The sequence below is a fragment of the Perissodus microlepis genome, chromosome 16 (assembly GCF_051167445.1).
Source record: "Perissodus microlepis isolate ML-2025 ecotype Zambia chromosome 16, ASM5116744v1, whole genome shotgun sequence".
Classification (NCBI taxonomy): Eukaryota; Metazoa; Chordata; class Actinopteri; order Cichliformes; family Cichlidae; genus Perissodus; species Perissodus microlepis.
Window position 1 is genome coordinate 19,748,396 of NC_140476.1, and position 18,837 is coordinate 19,767,232.

General features: G+C 41.1%; 3 protein-coding genes across 7 annotated transcripts; 2 read left to right on the top strand and 1 right to left on the bottom strand.

Annotated features, from left to right (window-relative positions):
* Window positions 1–42: 42 nt before the first annotated feature.
* Window positions 43–7,873, bottom strand: rab20 (RAB20, member RAS oncogene family). The gene is made up of 3 exons (XM_084954931.1): window positions 7,711–7,873; window positions 5,837–6,328; window positions 43–1,327 (listed from the first exon to the last, which is right to left on the bottom strand). The coding sequence occupies exons 2-3, from the start codon at window positions 6,024–6,026 to the stop codon at window positions 735–737; spliced, it is 783 nt and encodes a 260-aa protein (XP_084811057.1). The 5' UTR covers window positions 6,027–6,328; window positions 7,711–7,873; the 3' UTR covers window positions 43–734.
* Window positions 7,874–7,883: 10 nt separating this feature from the next.
* On the top strand, window positions 7,884–13,193 carry naxd (NAD(P)HX dehydratase). 5 transcript variants are annotated; one of them, XM_084954928.1, is made up of 12 exons: window positions 7,884–8,046; window positions 8,849–9,364; window positions 9,466–9,906; window positions 10,098–10,248; window positions 10,344–10,389; window positions 10,488–10,576; window positions 11,370–11,478; window positions 11,689–11,739; window positions 11,830–11,934; window positions 12,038–12,158; window positions 12,273–12,396; window positions 12,725–13,193. In XM_084954928.1, exons 1-12 carry the CDS (start codon window positions 7,992–7,994, stop codon window positions 12,873–12,875), a joined length of 1,959 nt encoding a protein of 652 aa, XP_084811054.1. In that variant the 5' UTR covers window positions 7,884–7,991; the 3' UTR covers window positions 12,876–13,193. The 5 variants fall into 5 exon arrangements, with proteins under 5 accessions (XP_084811054.1, XP_084811052.1, XP_084811053.1 ...); XM_084954927.1 differs by lacking the exon at window positions 7,884–8,046 and adding an exon at window positions 8,053–8,220 and having other exon boundaries at window positions 8,733–9,364; XM_084954924.1 differs by lacking the exon at window positions 7,884–8,046 and having other exon boundaries at window positions 8,513–9,364.
* A 109-nt stretch (window positions 13,194–13,302) lies between these two features.
* Window positions 13,303–18,305, top strand: ing1 (inhibitor of growth family, member 1). Its single transcript, XM_084954930.1, has 4 exons — window positions 13,303–13,564; window positions 14,640–14,819; window positions 16,115–16,263; window positions 17,350–18,305. The coding sequence occupies exons 2-4, from the start codon at window positions 14,681–14,683 to the stop codon at window positions 17,974–17,976; spliced, it is 915 nt and encodes a 304-aa protein (XP_084811056.1). The 5' UTR covers window positions 13,303–13,564; window positions 14,640–14,680; the 3' UTR covers window positions 17,977–18,305.
* The last annotated feature ends 532 nt before the right edge of the window (window positions 18,306–18,837 follow it).

Below are 18,837 nucleotides of genomic sequence, written 5' to 3' on the forward strand. Positions count from 1 at the left end.
ACATGATTATTTCATCGGATCGGAAAGATTAAATGTTGTTTGTTACACTTGTGTGTCATTGTCCTTCTGAATCTCACAAAGCAGACTGCAAAGTGCAAAATAAAAAATCTTTATTATAAGCATTGTTACAGAATGCTTAAAAATTCGAACAGCTGTATTTTTATTTATTTTATTTTTTTTAAATACACTCATCGAAAAGTTCCAAAAAGTGCAGATAAAATATAAAGATCAGTATCAACAGTGACAGAACTTTAAAGTCTGATTAATAAAACCTTAAAATTCATCATAAACAGTGCAACGTGCAGCCTAACTAATTAGTGCTGTTACATGTGCGTGAAATTCTGGTGGTGAAACGCTGACAAACGGCAGTGACATCTGTCCTCAGGAGCACGTTTGGGCTATTAGTGCAGTTCGAGTCATTAGAGTGGAAAGTTTCAGAAACAAAGAGTGATAATGCGCCGTGCATTTTATGTCCCTTCCTTACAAAGAAATATGGGAAAAATCTCTCTGGACACTATGATCTTCACAGTATCAGAAGTGTAGATTTGTGTTTTACCAAGAGGTCATTAACACGGTTTGGTCTCAGTTAAGGCAAGAGGGGAAAAAAAGAAAAAAGAAAGGAAAAGTACCATCACAGTATGCATTTGGTCGTCAGACTATCCTGGTGATTGCCTTTGGTTAAAAATGAGTCTACAGGTGGCCTCCGCCTCCTCTTCCTCACCTCTCTTTGGCCCCTAACAGCAGCCAGATCTTCCCTTCTTGCTGCCGACCATCCTGCATTCCTCTAGATCCACAGTAGGAGATTCCTGATTCTCTTGCCTCTTCCTTAGAATGGAAGGCAGCACCAGATCAAACAGCGTCTCAAACAGGGTGTCCACGTTATAGCCGGTCTTGGCACTTGTCTCAAAGCACATCTTCTCTGCTGGCAAGCTGCTCTTTTCCTCCAGGCCCTTATAGCGCAGTATTCTCCCATAAAGAGCCACTGCATCCTCATTCATCACTTGCTTGCGGAGCATCACGCCAGGTAGGGATGTAGGGGAGGCCGGCGGCGTGGGACAACCAGACAGCACCTCGCACTCCTGGTTGCACTCAGTTCGGTCCTTGACCAGGCCATCAGAGTCGTGGCATAGCTGGGCTTTGGAGTCTGTGAGATCCGCCTTGTTTCCCACTAAGGCGTAGATGCAGTCATGGTTAGCGGTGTCAGTCAGGGACAGGAAGCGCTCCTCCAGCTCAGCTAGGCTCTGCCAGTTGGTGACGTCGTAAGTGAGGATGACTGCGGCTGCACCTCGACAGTACATGGATCCCAGACCGTGGAACTGTTCCCGGCCTGAGGAGACAAAGGCAGGTCAAAAGAGTCTGAGTACCGACTCACCTCGAGCACTCATTTTTTTAAAAAAAAAAAGGAAAAAAGATTTTCTGTACGAGCAACGGAAAGACATTGTGTGACAGTCAGCAGTTTGAAAACAGAAACAATCTTTGTTATTGAAATATGCAGAATGCTTGAAAGGGCGCATTGTGTGAATCCAGTGCACTGTGGGAACGTTCTGGTAACACACTCAGCTGTCACTGAGAAACACCTCACAAAATCTAATAAGTCTAATAAATCCTACTTTTATTTGAAGTTGTTTTTTTAATTAACCTCTACAGACTTTAACAAAAACCTTCCCCACCAGGGGGCACTGTTTTACAAATGAGTGCACTGAGATATTTTGGGATGTTTGTTGTTGTTGCAGCTTTTCATATTTCTTCCTAGCCTAACCCACAATTCAAGGGCAGGAGGTCAACTAATTGTTGTGGTTTTCTTCATATTATTGTTGAGTCTTTACCTTAGGATATAATGAAACTTGAGGCGACTGTTGGGATTTGGCGCTATATAAATAAAACTGAATTTAACTTCATTACTAGAGACTAGTAAGATGTACGTAACTAGATGTTTAAACATCGACGAACTTGCATAATTAATATTTGATTGAACATATTATTCTTATTTTATTATGGCAGAACGGCAGTTAGTGGTTCAAGGATAACTGCAGCCCCCTCTCTCTCCCTCTGATAGTTGTAAACAAGTGGGGGGGGAAAAGTAAACAGATGACACCCGAGCTAAACAGTGTGGTTCTGCAGTACTTCGACATAAAAAATATGTTTGTATAAAATGGAATATGACAAAGCAACCAAAGCCAGGCTGCGTCGTAAGTTCAATGTTTGACAAAGGTATTAATCCCAACTGACAGGAGTGGGTGGATTTAAACGGTCTGGAATGTAATGCTGCTGAAGGCAAATGATGCACTTCAACAGCACCACAATCTACTGCCTTAAAAGTTACCATCAAGAGCAGTAAGTGCCCCTATCAAACCCATTCATCCATCTTTTCTGCTTATCCAGTTCAGGGTCACAGTGAGGCTTGAGCCCATCCCAGCTATCACAGGCGAGAGCGCAGGGTAGATCCTGGACAAGTCGCATGTTGACCACAGGGCTAACAAACCGCCCACGCAGACACGGTGAGAACACGCAGACCTCCTTGCTGTTGCTTTGAGGTGAAAGTGTTAACCACCGTGCTTTGCAGCCTTTGTCAATCCATTTCAGGAAATAACTGAACATTCTAACCCTCACAAAGACAGATTTATAGCAAAGCTGTTTTGTTAGTGTGCTTACTTTGCTATACAAAACCTGGAAACAGTATTTATGCATCTGCTGTGTTTTTTATCAAGTGATTGATGATTTATTAGTTTGTTTTCCCTAGCCATCATTTAAAGATACTGATGACAGACTCATATATGAAAAAGAAAAGCAGCAAACGGTACTTTTTCTTCACCCTCCTTCTCATTGACAAATAAAGAATTTTCTTTTTCATGCCGTCAGCTCAAATGGCAGGAATGTACAACAACTTACTCAGCTCCCCTGCTACTCTGGGAAAATACTGCTACATGTAACTTTGGAAAAGACAGGTTAAAGCACGGGGACTCAATTCCTCCTGTCATAACTTCATCATGTGACTTTTAAGAGGAAGAGGCCCGACAGCATGAAGGCCCGCACAACAGAATGTAACTGAAAAGACTCTAGTAAAGAAGCAGCCAGCTTAGAGTTTCACGGATTAACAAAAATAAGGACAACAGCACTCAAGACTTCCACACTATCACAGCTTTGTGGTGTGTACCGAAATATCTGCAACAACTGAAATGACTCAGCGCTAACTGCACTCAACAGGGACTTGACACAGAGGTCGTGGAGTTGGGGAACACAGCCAGGAAATGGCTCACTGGTGACATGGCCAGACTTTCCTTATCTCGATGGTTCACCAGCTCCATTTCTGTGAAGTACATATTTGCCTAAGAAGGTTTGCCCTAATTCTTGTTTACACAACACTTGAATACAGTCAGCGCCGAGCTTATTCATCAGCAGTTACTGGATTGTTCCTGTCACGACCAACAGAAAAGGCCAAATGAGTTTATCTGAATACACTGTGACACAATATTCAATATCACAGAGAAAAGACAAGCTGGCTCTGCCTATGAGAAACCCTCTATAATGAAGGTGCATTAATAAAGGACAAATAACTGAAGAACTGACCTATATTTCACTTACTATCACACAGACAGAAATATAATGACTGACCTACATTTAACTCAGTCAGTAATCATTTTAGTTTAGTCAGCAGGAAAACTGTTGGAGTTGTACTAATAATACTTTCATTTTCAGGTTACAGAGTCACAATAAAAACTTTCCTTTTGATTTCAAATCAAAACTTCAGTGGCTGTTTGTCAAATAAGTGAACAATTTCAGACAGATAACATGTAAAACAAGGGTGCCAAACATAAGGCTCAAGGTCCAGAATCAGCCTGCAAAACACTCCAATGTGGCCTATTGAACGGCTTTTGAAATTTTGAAGGATGACATAAATTGTAGACTTTAGAATTCTTTTTACAGCTTTTCCCACTGTAAAGAAAAGACGTTCCCATGACGATTCATACTACACCAATGGAAGTAAGTAATAGATAAACAATGAAATACTAGAAAGCTATAGGGTTTTTTTTCTTCAATATTTACTATACTAATTTCAGATTTTTACGTTGCATTAAAAAAATTAATTCTCAATTAATAAAATAATTTCTAATTTTCTAATTACAGTGTCCATTAGTCTGCACACTGAGCTAATGGAACTTTTTCTGTAATTTCACACATTTATTTCTTATAATTTAAGCCCAAAGCAGCATTTTTTTAATCAAGCAGAAAAACTGATAATTTTTTTTTCCCCAAAAGAAAAAAAAAAAAAATCACAGTTCTTGTTCTTTTGTTAAAATAGCTCAGTGATTAAATGTAAACTTAAACTTCTTTACACTGACAGAAAAGGGAGTTTTACTGGTCTTGCCCAGCTAAAATCAATGTAAAATAAGTTTGACACTCTTCATATAAAATGTAAAGTTTAAATTTCTGGTAAAAAATTACTATTAAAAAAAATAAAGAAAAATACCCTCAGCACTGGATCCCAAAGCACAATTGAACACACACAGTCTAGTTTTAGGGGCTCCAAATTTATTTACACTTTTCCACCAAATCAGAAAAGCAGTGGTTGTAATTTCTGAAGCCTCGTACAAATACATGTGACCATTTCTGCAGAAGTACCCAGATGATATTTCTCTATCGGGTCACACTCGTACAAATTGAGCAACACAAGTCAAGACAAAACATGTTTCTTTCCTTGTTCAGCACAAAAGAGGTGAACATGGGAACTGATTTAAGAAATGGAGCATTTTTCGGTAAATTAGGACAAAGGCCAGCATGTAAAAACATGTGGGGTTTGTCCAGGGGGTGTTTGTCTGCATAGTGGGTGATTTTCTGGCAGCACCTTTGAGTTTTAAAGAGAGAAGTTGTTTTTTGTGGGGGAGTTTTTGTGTGTGTTACTTTAATCAGTTACATTCATTATTAATACACTTTTGATTCTTCATGACTAAAATATCTGCCATTACCTGTGATGATAAGAAACTAAAACTGATATTCTCTTGCTCTTTGAAAGCCCACTTCTCAAAAAAAAAAAGAGAAAAAAAAAGAAAAACTAGTTTGTTTTCCAGAATAGCTGACTGACAGATCTTTATGTCACAATTACCGTTAATATTGCATAATACCCAGAACAGATGTCCGTGTTACTGATGTTGGTGGGACAATATATACAAAAGTTACTTCTTCAGGATTCCTCGTGGTTGAGATTCTCAAATAAATGAATAAATGAGAAATTAATCTCTACTTTTAGTTTTTTTTTTCCCCGAGGCATTTTTCTCCCTTGAGCCCAACTAACTGCAAAGATATCCTGGTGTCGCTTTTAATACATCATGCTTACAGTGCAGTATTGTGATAACATCATCATAGTGAGTAACGCATCATGATTGTACTGTAAAATGAAATACTCCTTATCTTGATTTTTTTTTAAATAGTAGAAATCTCTTTAATATGTCACTTAAAAGTCGTATTTTCTTTAAATATTAAAGTAGTCCCTTGAAGGGGAAGTGAAACTGACTTTTTTCCATGCAGACCAAATGAAAACTCCACTTATTTCCTATCTACCCACAGATCAATAAATACCATGCTTATTTTTGAGGAACTCGGTCAGCTTTTACGATAAGATCGACTCTAGAAATATTTTTAAAAAGTGACTATAGCGAATAAAAGTCAGACTAAAAGCTTAGACCGTCTGAACACACAGAGAGGTCACATGGCAGTGATTACCTCAGATGAACGGATCATTCCTTATCAGGTAAACAAAGGCACTGAACCACGGGAAGAAGGCACGATAAGAGTCTAGAGTAAACATTGGGGAAAGAGGGTAGAGTAAAGGATGGATTACCAGCTGTGTCCCATATTGAGATATTGTAAGGTCCCCATTGTTTGAGGAAAAACGCCCCTCCGACGGTGCTGACGGTCTCTTTGAACTTCCTCTCCATGTACCTGTGGAGCAGCGACGTCTTCCCCACGTTCATGTCTCCCAGGAGAACAATCTTGACGTCGGGCCTCTTCATCTTCGACACCTCGGGCATGACGCTGGCTTGTTCGGGTCCCGCTATTTTATTTCTCTGCTGCTCGGAGCGAAGACGCGCTCTAACTCGTGAAAAACACCGCAGGCTGATCGCGAATTGCTCTGACAAACGTCATTTTCTGAACGAAAGTTCACTTCTGATAACGTGTCTATCCGGTGTTAGCTCATTCTCAAATCTGCTGTCCAAGTCCGAACTTCAAAAAGTCACTGAGGTAAAACAGGAAGTTGATGACGAGCCGCAGATCCACGAGGAGGATTTGCTCTGAGCCGTGTCTTCCAGGTGGAGGAGGACGTGGGCGGCCTCTAGTGGACAGTGGGAACAAAAGAAAAAAACGACTATTTTCAAGTTTTCAAGTTCAGTTATTATTATTATTATTAATAATAATAATAATAATAATAATAATAATAATAATAATAATAATAATAATAATAATAATAAACATAACTGTGCCTAAGTCAAATAAGTTTAAGTGTATAGGCTGTATATGCTGCTGGGAAATAATCATAAATAAAAACTACTTAGTCAATATTGGTATTATTAAAAAAGATTGAGGGCAGCCTTTTGAGTAGGACAATTTTCCACACAATGACGAAAAAAAGGGACAGAGTTGCATTGAAAATACAAAGACCCCTGTCTGACTTTCTTCTTCTTCTTTCATTAAAATGCACTGACAGAAAATATTACATAATATACCTCTCCTCAAAGCATTCCTTATGGTTATATTTATGCCTTTAGTGTGGTGTTAGTAGCGGTCTCCAAGGCTTAAGTGTGATTTGAGTGGTCAAGCCTGAAGTTGTTTTATGCCTACCAGACAAAACCCAGGGCGAAAAGTAAAATGTCTATAATTCCGATTTGTAATTAGTCGGTGGGCGGGTATTAGTTTTCAAACTAAGCATAACACACATTCTTCTGGGATTTTACGCTCTCTTAGTGGTATACATGTCGCTTAATTGTGTTTTTCTGTTAGTTTGGAGGATTAAAAAATATTTTTTTGTTGTCAGGCTGAGACAAATGGCTAAAAAATGTGGTCTTTAAAATCTGGACCAAAAACATGATGATGATGATGATTATAATTATTAGCTGAGAAATAAATATTCATTCACTTTATGCCAATGGCCTGCCTAAAATGTAGACTGATATTTGTAAGAAAGTAAAAAATATTCAACAATCATGTTTCTGCTTCGATCGAAACATGTGATCTATTCACAATAAATATAACAATAACCAGAAGAAAGTTAGATAAACAGTTACAGTTACAAAATATTTTAATTCATGCATTAAATCTATGAATGCAATTGTAGTTTTAAGGGTGGTATTATATTTGTTTAGAAATGAAGACTTGATAAATAAAAATAGGCTACACTTTCTACGTAAAATAATTTTTTTGACATGCTTCTAAAATTAGTTTTTTTTTTATGCTACAGAAATATGTGTGTATGGAATCTCGTGCCTGACAGTTCACGTGTGTTCGCCTGTTACCACCTCTACACTTTCATAGTGCATAGTAGGACTGACCTCCTGAAGAGTTCTTTATGGCAGAGGGGTTGAATAATGAGTATTAAAAAATACAAAACTTCTAAAAACAGAGGCAAACAGATGGTTATACTTGCAATATGGCTGAAAAAAAAACTTAAAATCAGCACAAATAGATGCAAACTGCAAATAAACTTAAAAACATCTGCACCTTATTACTCTCCTGTGTCTATTTTGATGTGTGCTTCATTTTATTATGGAGGAGGGCTTGTTGTCTCAGAATCCGGCCCTGCTGACCACCTCTCTACTGTGATTTAATATCCCAAGCATCTAGTGGTCACTGAAAGCAGCGCATGCTTAAAACTGCTTCCGGTTTGATGGCTCGTCGACAGCAGATTTCACCCTCAGCCCACTTGGATGTAGGAGTGTCCGAGCAGCCTTTAAAGGCATCACACGCTTCCTGTAGTACTGCGCTGGGTTATAGGGCGCCTCATGATCAGGCTCACTTGCGTTCACTTGTCGGCGTTGAAGCGCAGCTCCAGTTTAGGTAAGGACAGCTGAGTGCCACAGAGGGCTCTGCAGCCCGTGATAAAGCTCCGAGAGTGGGTGACTGCAGTCAGACAAACAATGAGAGCATGCCTCAACAGATTCAAGCGCTCGCTTTTTGCTCGATCCCAGTTGCACTGTCGCTTATCGCCGCCTTGGCCTGTTTAAACGAGAAAGGTAAAAGAGACTGACGTTATCTCAAAGTTTTACTTCATTAAAACCTAGCTTTAGACTGTAACGTTAGGTGAGCCGTTAGAGTCGTCCAGTGCTCTCCATGTTGGCCGAGCAGCTGACAGTTTGGCTCGTTGTTGAGGTGAGGTGGGTCTCTAGGACCCCGCAGAAATGCGTTCGCGGGGCGGGGGACCAGGCGGAGAAAGGTGAAGTTAACCTCAAAGGACTGATCAGAGGTCAGTTTGGACATTTACTCGATGTAGTGTTACCGCTTGAAAACGGCTCTTGTAGCCGATCTCCTGTCGGTTTATCCCAGAGCTACGCATTTTGACAACGACACGAATGAGATAAACACAGAAGGCTAGGCTTTTAGCTAGCTTACAAATAGTTTGACCTGCACACGTTGTGATGATCTTCAAGTTTAAGACCAAAATTATTACCCCGGCTGGTCCTTCTGAGCTAGCGAAATGGCCGTTTGTCGTTGTTTGGGCTGACGGTGGTCCGCGGCATTGACGCGGCTGAGCGCAGAGACCCAGAGCAAACGGCCGTCATAATCCGCAGTGTCAACATCTCCAATCAACTTATTCCCCGGGGGTGGAGGTTACGCCGGGAGCCGGCCTGTTTTGGATCAGCTATGCAAGCGAACACAACGCGGGGCTTCCTGTGGTCGGACGTGGAGACGAGGACGCTGCTGAACATCTGGGGAGAGCAGGACATCCAGGCGGCGCTGGATGGAAACTTCCGAAACAGCTTCGTGTACCGCGACGTCTCCCGGAGGCTGGGAGCCATGGGGTTTGAAAGGACGCCCGAGCAGTGTAGGGTGCGGATCAAGAGCCTCAAGAGGCAGTACTTGTTGGCGAAGGAGGGCAATCTGCGGAATAATGGGCAGTATCACAAGATCTGCAAGTTTTATGACACCATGGAGAGGATTTTGAGTAACCGGCCGAGTCTGGACGCCCAGGAGTTTATAGACAGCGGTGCGGGAGGAGATGAGGCCGTCGATGGCCCGGAGGAGGATGGGGAAGATGCTCAGGATGCTTACTCTGAGAGCACAGGGGAGTGTCCTTATCCCGCTGAGACTGAAGTCAAGTTGGAATACCCAACTGTTCCCATCCCCATTCCGGTTAAAGTGACAGTGGGGAATAATGGTGAGTCCAACCTTATCCACTATCACTTTTTTGTGGCTTTATCATGTTTCAGTGGCTTGAGTATGTGTGCTAACATAATGTCACACCCTTCTCCACTTCAGGGACTTGTGCAAAGCCGCCTAACAGCAGCCAGTCGGCCAGCTGTTTGTCAGCCAGAGCGCCCAAACGGCCCAGGAAGCGACGCGCCAATTTCCCCATGGAGAAGCTGATGGAGCAGTTCCTGGAGCAGAGCGCCCAAGCCGAGGACAACTTCTACCGGATGGAGGAGCAGCGCTTGCAAGCAGAAGACCGGCGCCGGGAAGCTGAGCATGCCCGGGAACTGCAGATGCTTCAGATGCTTGGCCAGATGTTCGCCAGCATCTCCTCCTCCGGCTCAGCATCCGCTCCGTCCAAGACGGCGAATCCTGGCCGCGCTCCAGTCATTTCCAGTACCTCCCTGTCGCATACACGTGGCCACTCCGGTCATCCCATACCCCCCTCGCCCCAGACAGACTCTCTCGCACAGCAGAATCCATTTCTGAGCGCAGACCCTCAGGCGTTAGGTATTTAGTTCCAGTGCTACGCTTGAAGCCTTGATGTGGAGAGAAACCTGAAGGCAGATTAGCTGTAATGTGAAAGATCACACTCAGTTATTATTCTTATTTTGGATCGTGTTAGTGTGTTTTTGTTGTCGACCACAGTGGTTTGAAACTAGCTCGTACGCTGAACACTCTCACTTTGTTTATCTCCTCAGTTTTTGAGCGCTTCTACGGTTTGGGCTCCATGTCGCACAGAGGTATGGAGGATGACATCCTGCCACTGGTAAAGAACATAGTCCCTCCGCTGACATCCAAAAAACACAAGGGACAAGATGGACGTATTGGGATCATTGGAGGATGTCAAGAGTATGTTGCATAAAAGATTCCTGCATGATTTAAAAGAAAAAAACAAATTCAGTGGAACATTTGCCCTAATTTCTCTTCATCTCTAATCTCTAAAGCTACACTGGAGCTCCTTACTTTGCTGCCATCTCTGCTTTAAAAGTGGTAGGCAGTAAAGCTTGACTATCAATTTTGTCCATTCATTTTTAAATTTTTTTTTTCTAATTGTATGTTGTATATACATTTTTTTTTCTCATCTCCAGGGGGCTGACTTGTCTCACGTGTTCTGCACCAAAGATGCTGCAGTTGTAATCAAATCATACAGCCCTGAGCTCATAGTCCATCCAGTTCTGTAAGTACAGAGCCAATAATAATCTTTCTGTAGTATTTGAAGTAGCTGGTAGCAGTTGGATCATTGAGAGTGCAATGGTGTGTATTTATTAGCATTATGCACTGGTATTTGGATGCATTCACAAATGTTACACTGTGTGTTATTGCAAGCAAAAAAATCAAAGTTGACCCAGGCTTTGTGGCGAGGCGTAAGATTTTCAAAATAAATAGTTGCGCACGTCTTCTTTTTTGTTGTGAGTTGTAATGTTATTTGGAGCCAAATTCTGCATTTCACTATTATCACTCTACTCCGTTGTATTAAACGTTGCGTGCTATAATTAACACGCTGCTTTCTCACAGTGATTCTGTAATCACTGTCCTAAATATTTAAATTTCTGACATTTGTCAGATCATGAACAGGTAGTGTCATAATTCTGGGTATTCTGTCAGTGTGACAGTACAAACCTTCACAGCTCACGCTTACTTGTCATGGCTGGAGCGGCTTGGGAACCTTACAGTAACATTAATGACTGCGTTTCAGTTTGGTGAGCCTGTGCCAGTGTGCTCTTAGAAAGCCATTATTAGCTTGTTATAGCAAAAAAATGTTAAAAGGCTCATTTCTCTACAAGAGGCACTTACAGAAAACATTAACATCGACTGCTTTCTATTTGCGTTTGCTCCCTTCAGAGACCTGTTACAGTGTTATCAGTCTTCACTTTGTGTGTGCGTGTTTGCCTTGCAAACTAATTGAAAATTTGGGATTAATTGTGCATTCCAGCATGTCTGACAATCTGTGTGTATGTGTGTGAATGAAGGGACAGTCCTAACGCGGTGGAAGAAATAGAAAAATGGCTTCCAAGACTACACGGACTTGTGGTGGGACCAGGCTTAGGAAGAGAAGACTTATTATTGAAAACAGCAAAGGCACGTGGAGCATATTCATTCTTCCTTGCGCTTAACACAGTCTCGGCTACTCTGCTAGATACTTCTGCATAAGCATGGCGGACTAGTCTTATTGCTAGCACTTGTTATAGCACAAGTGTTACTGGTGGCTGATAAATTACTTCTTCTTTTTTCCCCCACCCCAACGGAAGGCTTATTAAAGTGCTCTCTCTCTCTCTCTCTCTATTTCAGGAGGTCATTGAGAAGTCGAAAGCAAGAGATATCCCCATAGTCATTGATGCAGTAAGTCTTGATAAAATAAAGTTCCAGCTGTGGAGCAGAAGGTGTTTCATTTGCTAAGTCATACATAGTGTGTGTGATCATTCTTAACAGGATGGATTATGGCTGGTTACACAGCAACCATCTGTTATCCAAGGGTACCAGAAGGGCATCCTTACGCCTAACTTCATGGAATTCACTCGATTGTATGAGGCATTGGTAAGTTTCTTGGCACAGTTCAGTCCCACTCACTAGTTGACAGCAAATAACATGTGATCCTCTGTGCTGATGTGTGTCTTTTTACCTCGTCTGTGTGCATTAGCACCATGAGCCCATGGACAGCAGTGATTATCAGCGGAGCGTCTTGCAGCTCAGTGTAGCAATGGGCAACCTCACCTTGGTGCTGAAGGGGGAGCAGGATTTCATCACAGATGGCAGCAAAGGTTGGCATCAAACAGAACGTGCTTTAATTTCTTCCAGCTGATCGTTCACTTTGTTTATTGTCAGATGCTTCGGAGCTCCTTTTGTGACGCTGTGTCGTGTGCTGCTGTTTGTAGTGTACTCATGCAACTTAGAAGGCAGCGGGAGACGATGCGGTGGACAGGGGGATCTCCTTTCTGGATCTATGGGAGTGCTGGCACACTGGGCCCATGCTGCTTCCACAGCAGGAATGATCAGAAGGTGAAGGCATGATTTTTGCTTTTTGTGCTATGTTTGAATGAATGTATAGGCCAAGCTTTTCAGGGCTCAATGGATAAAAACTAGTTTTTTTAAAAAATATATTTACACACATTACCTACAGAGTGCACTTATTTACATGCTGAGAGTGTATAAAAATTATCACCAAATGTTCTGACCACTTCTCACGATGATTTTTTGGCTTTTCCTATGTAATGAATGCATAAAGTGTGATGTTGCACAGAGAAATGTACGTGTTCAATTTATTTGGATGTATATTCTCTCTCTTTTTTTTTTTTCCCCCTTCTTCTTTCCCTTTGCTCCCCTATAGTATGAATCCCTCAGTGGTTGCTGCATTTGGTGCTTGTTCGCTCACCAGGCAGTGCAACAGTCAAGCATTCCAGCGGCACGGCAGGTCCACCACCACGTCAGACATGATCCAGGAGATCAGCTCAGCCTTCAAAAAGCTGTTCGAAAGCTAAAAACAGTCAGCGATGCAAACAGTTGTAAAAAGAGAATTAATTTTACGCTCCTAACGTAGCCTTTTCGGGATTGAAAGAAATGTTCTTCTTTAGCTGAATTTTAATGACTGATTTGAACCCGGAATCGAAATCTGGTGCAAAATATACACACTGACATGTTGTTTGTGTTGTGTTTAATGGAAAAGTAACAAAAAGAAAACCACTAGTTGAATAATGAATGCCTTCACCAAGCCCACCAAAGAGACTGAGACATTAGGATGAATGGGCTCACACTAAACCAGAAACCTGTATACGTTTTGAAATAAATTATAAATGTGATTTTGTTTGTTTGTTTGTTTCGACAAAGTTCTTAAAAGCCATCATGGAAGTATTACTGGGTGAGTAACTGCAGAAAACGTGACTTTTATAGAGTCAGTGGGGAATATTAACTTGTAAAGTCCATGAAAACCGATACCTGCTGGACAACAAAGAGTGTTTTGGTTGGTTGCAGCATCGTAAACCTAAAAGCAGAAGAGTGAGGCGTGTGTGATTCGTGTAAAGTATGCGGCGCATGCGCATAGCTGAATTAGCCGACAGCTAGCGCCGTTGTTGCGAGTCCACCGTAGTTACACACACACACACTACCTAGCGTTAGCAACAAGACCCACAGCAGCATCAGAGTCTGTAAGGTTAACTCGGAGTATTCACAGGTAAGTTTACTTACCCTCCGCTTATATGGCAACTAAATGAGTGTGGCGAGGTATCTGCTCTGTATTTCCGTAAGGATTGGAGCTGAATTTCGTTTAGTATTGTTATAAGCTAGCCGGCTAATCCAGCTAACAGACACGCCGAAGCCAACGCGTTAAAATAAGACCACTTTAAAGTGCCAAAGCAGTAAAAGACCATTCTGTTTGTCCGCGTCGTGTTAGCTAGAATTGTCCGTAAATGTTCAGTGGGTGCTTAATGTGTTGAAGGTGAAACGTATTCACTTCGGTGACCGTTGTTCAAAGCGTTGTGTTTGTCACATTAAGGTGTAACTTTCCAAAACATTTAGAAGCGACTTCCACAGTTAACGCCACATTTTGAAAATCCCATTTTCATAAGTGTGTGGTGCAGACTAAGAGATTCATAAACTTGCAAACTGGGAAAAGTTGGGTATCGTTACTTGACGTTAAAATGGACTCAGCAGCAGCAGGGCAGGATAGCTGCTGTAGTTAGCTTTGGAAAGCATTAGACACGACAGGGCGGCTGCTGCTTTTGATGAAATATTCAAGCACAGCAGTTCACTTTTGTCCTATTGTTTGTGGCAGGCTTTGTGTTAGCATATCCATCTGTGATTCTTCCACATAGCCAGAATGATTACAGTTCCCCGGGAAACACTGCTAGCTAGCATTACAGTTGTCTGCTCCGTTGTAGTTGTGAGGACCTTGCAGTAAGGACACCCCATACGAGCAACTTCAAGTTATCAGCTATCCACCGGAAGTCACCGGGTCTTGTATTTCTTTGCAGATCCTGCATTGGTAGTTCGAGTTAGCTAACAGTTGGCACATTCGCAGTACACGTAGCAATTTCATCAGTATGGCTGACTGCAGATCAGTTGTCTTCTCTTCTGTATGTCTGCAGCCCAGAACTGATTCTTGATTACAGGTGTTAGTAAACACGACGAAAACGCTGTAAAACACACGTTATGATGCTTCAATCAAAAACGTTTGAGGCAGTGAAGTAATATTTCCTTGCAAACTTGAGTATTAGATTCATCAATGAAAAAGCTAATGTTGTTAACAGGTGCTGGTGTAGGAGTGCGCCGGCGGGGAAACGGATCCGCAATGCTGAACCCGACCAATGGTGACCCAGGTCACGTTGTTGTGAACTATGTGGAGGAGTATTTGGACCTCGTGGAGTCCCTTCCTTTTGACTTGCAAAGGAGCGTGTCCCTCATGAAGGAAATTGATGCCAAGTATCAAGGTAAAGATTACTCTTTGATGTTTACATTTGTTTAGGTTTCATGGTGAAATAATTTATATATATATATATATATATATATATATATATATCACATTAAATTTAATAAAGCCTAGAAAGATTTGTGATTTAAAGTGTGCATTTTACAGGTGAACAAATGGATAGGATGGTTAACCTACAGCCACACAGTAGTATATACAAGTGTGTAATCGCCATTGTATGTACTACATTAGCAGTTGCTGTATTATATACCTTGCAACCGGCAATTAAATACTGTATGATAGATACTTGATTTATCCTACAAGGGAAATCACTGTTTACAACAGTTGCATAAACAATACAAATAAAAATATCCTGTGGCACAGTGGGTTAACACTACTGCCTCACAAGAAGGTCCTTGGTTTGAATCCAGTCTGAGACCTTTCTGTGTGGAGTTGGCATGTTCTTCCCAATGGCCTCCCTCCCAGTACTCTGGCTTCCTACCTCGGTGGTAAAACATACACGGGGTTAGGTGTACTGGTGATTGTAAATTCACAGTATGTGAGCTTGATGTGTTGTGAGCTCCTTGTGTTAGCCCTGGTGGCCTATCCGAGGTGTCCCTCACCTCTCAGCGTATGACAGCTAGTTCCAGCACCTCTGTGATTCTGAATTGGACAAGCAGAAGAGAATGGATGGATAAAAGTATTGTATTTACTACAGTCCCATACTCAAGGACTTATTATGTGAGGTGGTGCAAAGTTTTATTTATAACAGTGATGAAATAAAGTAATTTAAGAAATTACATTAAATAAAAAAATAAAACATGAGACTATAAGAGATTAAGCAAAAGAGAAATGGTGCCATATGCACTACTAGTGCATATGACATTAATAAATAACATGTACTTGCTATGTATAATTACATTACTATAATATTTGCACCAGATGTTAATCAGCTTTGGCAATCAGTTTAATCTCATTTTTAACCACATAATACATGATCGAAATACAGTGTTTATTTAGTTACAGTAAACGTTAGTGACACTTGCTTCCAGAAGATTTTGATTAAAACTGTAATGTAGTAGTAATGCTCGAGTGTTAACTTTGCCTGACATATTGTCAACTGTCTGAAAGAAATCCAAAGTAATACAAAAGATTGCAATGATTTATTTTTCTTACTTTTCAACCTGTAGTCATGCTGCTGCTCCGTCTGTTTTAATGAGGGTTAAAAAAAAAACCCCAACAACAAGTATACTATTGAACATGGGGTGTATTTCTGTTCTGTTCTTACCTTTTTTTTTTTTCTTTTTTTTTTGTCAGATGTTCTGAAGGAGCTTGATGATGCTTATGAGCGGTATCGCCGTGAATCTGACTCCCTTCAGAGGCGCAAGCTTCAGTTGTCTATTCAGAGGGCGCTGATTCGCAGTCAGGAGCTTGGAGATGAAAAGATCCAGATTGCTGGTCAAATGGTACGTGGAAGAAAAACTGGACAAAAAAGTAGCTTTTGGGTCTTAATGTGTGTATTGATGAAGCTACGTTACTCTTCTTCTGTGACATATGTGCAAGAACGCTTACCCTGATTAATGGGTTTTATGGATCTTTTGTATCAGGACTGAATGAGCTTTATGTTTACATTTTTTGGAAATCTGTTGTAGAAAGAAAGAAAAAAATCTAAACATTTACAAGACTCCAGCAGTAAACATTAAATAACTCTATTGTAGATAGAAGCTAGGCAGTCACCAGAAACACAACACTATGTTTGACCTTCCTGTTTGGCATGTTTGGTATGTCAAAGTTCAGTTGGGTTGTGTTCCTTTTGTGATACATAATTAAAGTGGATAGCTTTGATAATAATTTCTCTATGAACATTCACATTTATATATATATTTTTTAAAACTATTTTCAGGCTCTTGCCTTTATATGGATAGCACAGTAGCGATAAACAGGAAATGGGGTACAGAGGGAATGACATGCAGGGAAGGACTGGGCGACCAGGAGTGGAACCAGATACACAGCTGCTAAAATCCTTTTAGTCCATTTGGCACACATCCCTCCCTCTACAAACACAGGTTTACCCTTTGTAAACCTGTTTATAGTAACATTTGTAAGCCCCTAGACGTCAGCTAAGCCTAAACTGCTGAAAGCATGAACTTCTTTCTAGTTAATTCAGCAAAGAAGGCAAAATTTATGTTCAACAAATCTTAATCAGAGTTGGCTTTTTAAAACGTACAGTGCATCCAAGGGAGCTACAGATTGTCTCTTCACAAAAACATAAACCAAAAAGGATTTAGGCTTCACGATGATTAATGAGAGTCCTTTAAAAAGCTTTTATTCGTGCAAGTTCAAGCAACATGGCTCATGTGTTTTCAGGTTCAGCTGTTGATTGGCTCTGTCGGGGCACAGACATGGCAGATACTGATGTAGTTTGGGGTTTCTCACATAGATTTGTATTCAGGATTATTTAAGTGTGATGGTTTAGTCTACATTGTCAAATAAATTAGGTGAACTTGGAAAAAAACAAAAAACAAAACATGAATGTTCTTTCTTTTTTCCAGGTGGAGCTGGTTGAGAACCGAACGCGACAAATAGACTGGCATTCAGAACTACTCCTTTCCTCTCAAGAAATCCCAGAAAGTCACATTCCTCCGGCCACTTCCATGACAACCACTGCATCGTCTTTGATGTCCTCAACATCAGCTACAGTTACTGTGGGCAAACCCAGTCACCACGACAAGAAGCGCGATGAGGTCACATCATCTTCAGGCGGTGGAGAAAAGGCGGGAGGGAAACGCTCACGACGTCAGAAAAATGGAGAAAATCGGGAAAGCTACGGGGGTCTGGATCATGCTGAGGAAGTGGGGGTGTCTCGGGAAAAGAAGGCCAAAACATCTTCCAAGAAAAAGAAAAGGTCAAAAGGAAAATCAGAGAGAGAAGTGTCTCCTCCAGACCTGCCCATCGATCCGGATGAGCCAACATATTGCCTGTGCGAACAGGTGTCTTACGGCGAGATGATTGGCTGCGATAATGACGAATGTCCCATTGAGTGGTTTCATTTCTCCTGCGTCGGGCTCCATCATAAGCCTAAAGGCAAGTGGTACTGCCCGAAGTGTAGAGGCGAAAACGAGAAGACCATGGACAAGGCCTTAGAAAGGGCTAAGAAGGAGAGAGCCTACAACAGGTAGCTCACCTGGCCCCATGAACATTCCTGTGTGAAAAATTTAATTTTATCTATATTAGTCTTCATTTACAGTTAACAGTGTTTGCTAAAAAAAAAAAAAAATCCACGAAGAGAGGGGTGTTGTAAATAGTTATTTTTGTAACAGCTGTGTACCTGAGAAACGAGAATGCCATCTCCTGGTTGTTTACAAACAGTAGCTGTAGTACAGTACACAACCATGTGCATGTTTGTAACAAGCTGTCCTGCACATCATCCCTCTTTGTGTTCATCTTGCATGCAACATCACAAGCTTAACTATATAAACTCAAATAAAAAACAAAGTAGAAACATGAATTTTGTGTTCTTCAACACTACTTTATAGTCAACACTCAAGGTTCACTGTGTGGTGATTTCAGATGCATCGTTTTCTGCAATCATTGATCTGTAATTACAACTGAATTGCGGCTTACTGCATTTCACTAGAACATTGTACAAGAGCAACATGGATGCTACTTTTATGATAAAATGAGATGTTTAAAATTATGTATTTAATGAGTTTTAGGTAAAAGCTAATGATTCTCCAGTATTGCATAAAGAACTGTCAGTTGAGAGTGCATTTTAACTTATATTGAATATATAATTTTATTTTGCCGTTTTAACAAAGATCTCAAAATAAGACCATATATAGTGGATTTTCTGGCATCACCATCTCTAGAAACAGATCTTATGAGAACTTTAGCTTTACTGTGGTCCACTTTCCCAGACAAGGCCTGATTTAGACTGTGACTGACTAGCCTGACTATGAATCTCCGTAGAGCCTACGACGTACCCTACGCAAGTGGCCATTGTTGCTACGAGCATTTATGCTCAAACCTTGGAAAGTAAA

Excerpts from the sequence above, each read along its gene's own strand:
- rab20 (XM_084954931.1), bottom strand. The coding sequence starts at position 6,026 with ATGCCCGAGGTGTCGAAGATGAAGAGGCCCGACGTCAAGATTGTTCTC. Across the intron at positions 1,328-5,836 it reads CTCAATATGGGACACAGCTG|GCCGGGAACAGTTCCACGGT; the intron begins GTAATCCATCCT and ends TTGTCTCCTCAG.
- naxd (XM_084954927.1), top strand. The coding sequence starts at position 8,135 with ATGCCTCAACAGATTCAAGCGCTCGCTTTTTGCTCGATCCCAGTTGCA. Across the intron at positions 8,221-8,732 it reads TTGGCCTGTTTAAACGAGAA|GGCTGAGCGCAGAGACCCAG; the intron begins AGGTAAAAGAGA and ends CGGCATTGACGC. Across the intron at positions 12,397-12,724 it reads ACAGCAGGAATGATCAGAAG|TATGAATCCCTCAGTGGTTG; the intron begins GTGAAGGCATGA and ends GCTCCCCTATAG.
- ing1 (XM_084954930.1), top strand. The coding sequence starts at position 14,681 with ATGCTGAACCCGACCAATGGTGACCCAGGTCACGTTGTTGTGAACTAT. Across the intron at positions 14,820-16,114 it reads AATTGATGCCAAGTATCAAG|ATGTTCTGAAGGAGCTTGAT; the intron begins GTAAAGATTACT and ends TTTTTTTGTCAG. Across the intron at positions 16,264-17,349 it reads TCCAGATTGCTGGTCAAATG|GTGGAGCTGGTTGAGAACCG; the intron begins GTACGTGGAAGA and ends TCTTTTTTCCAG.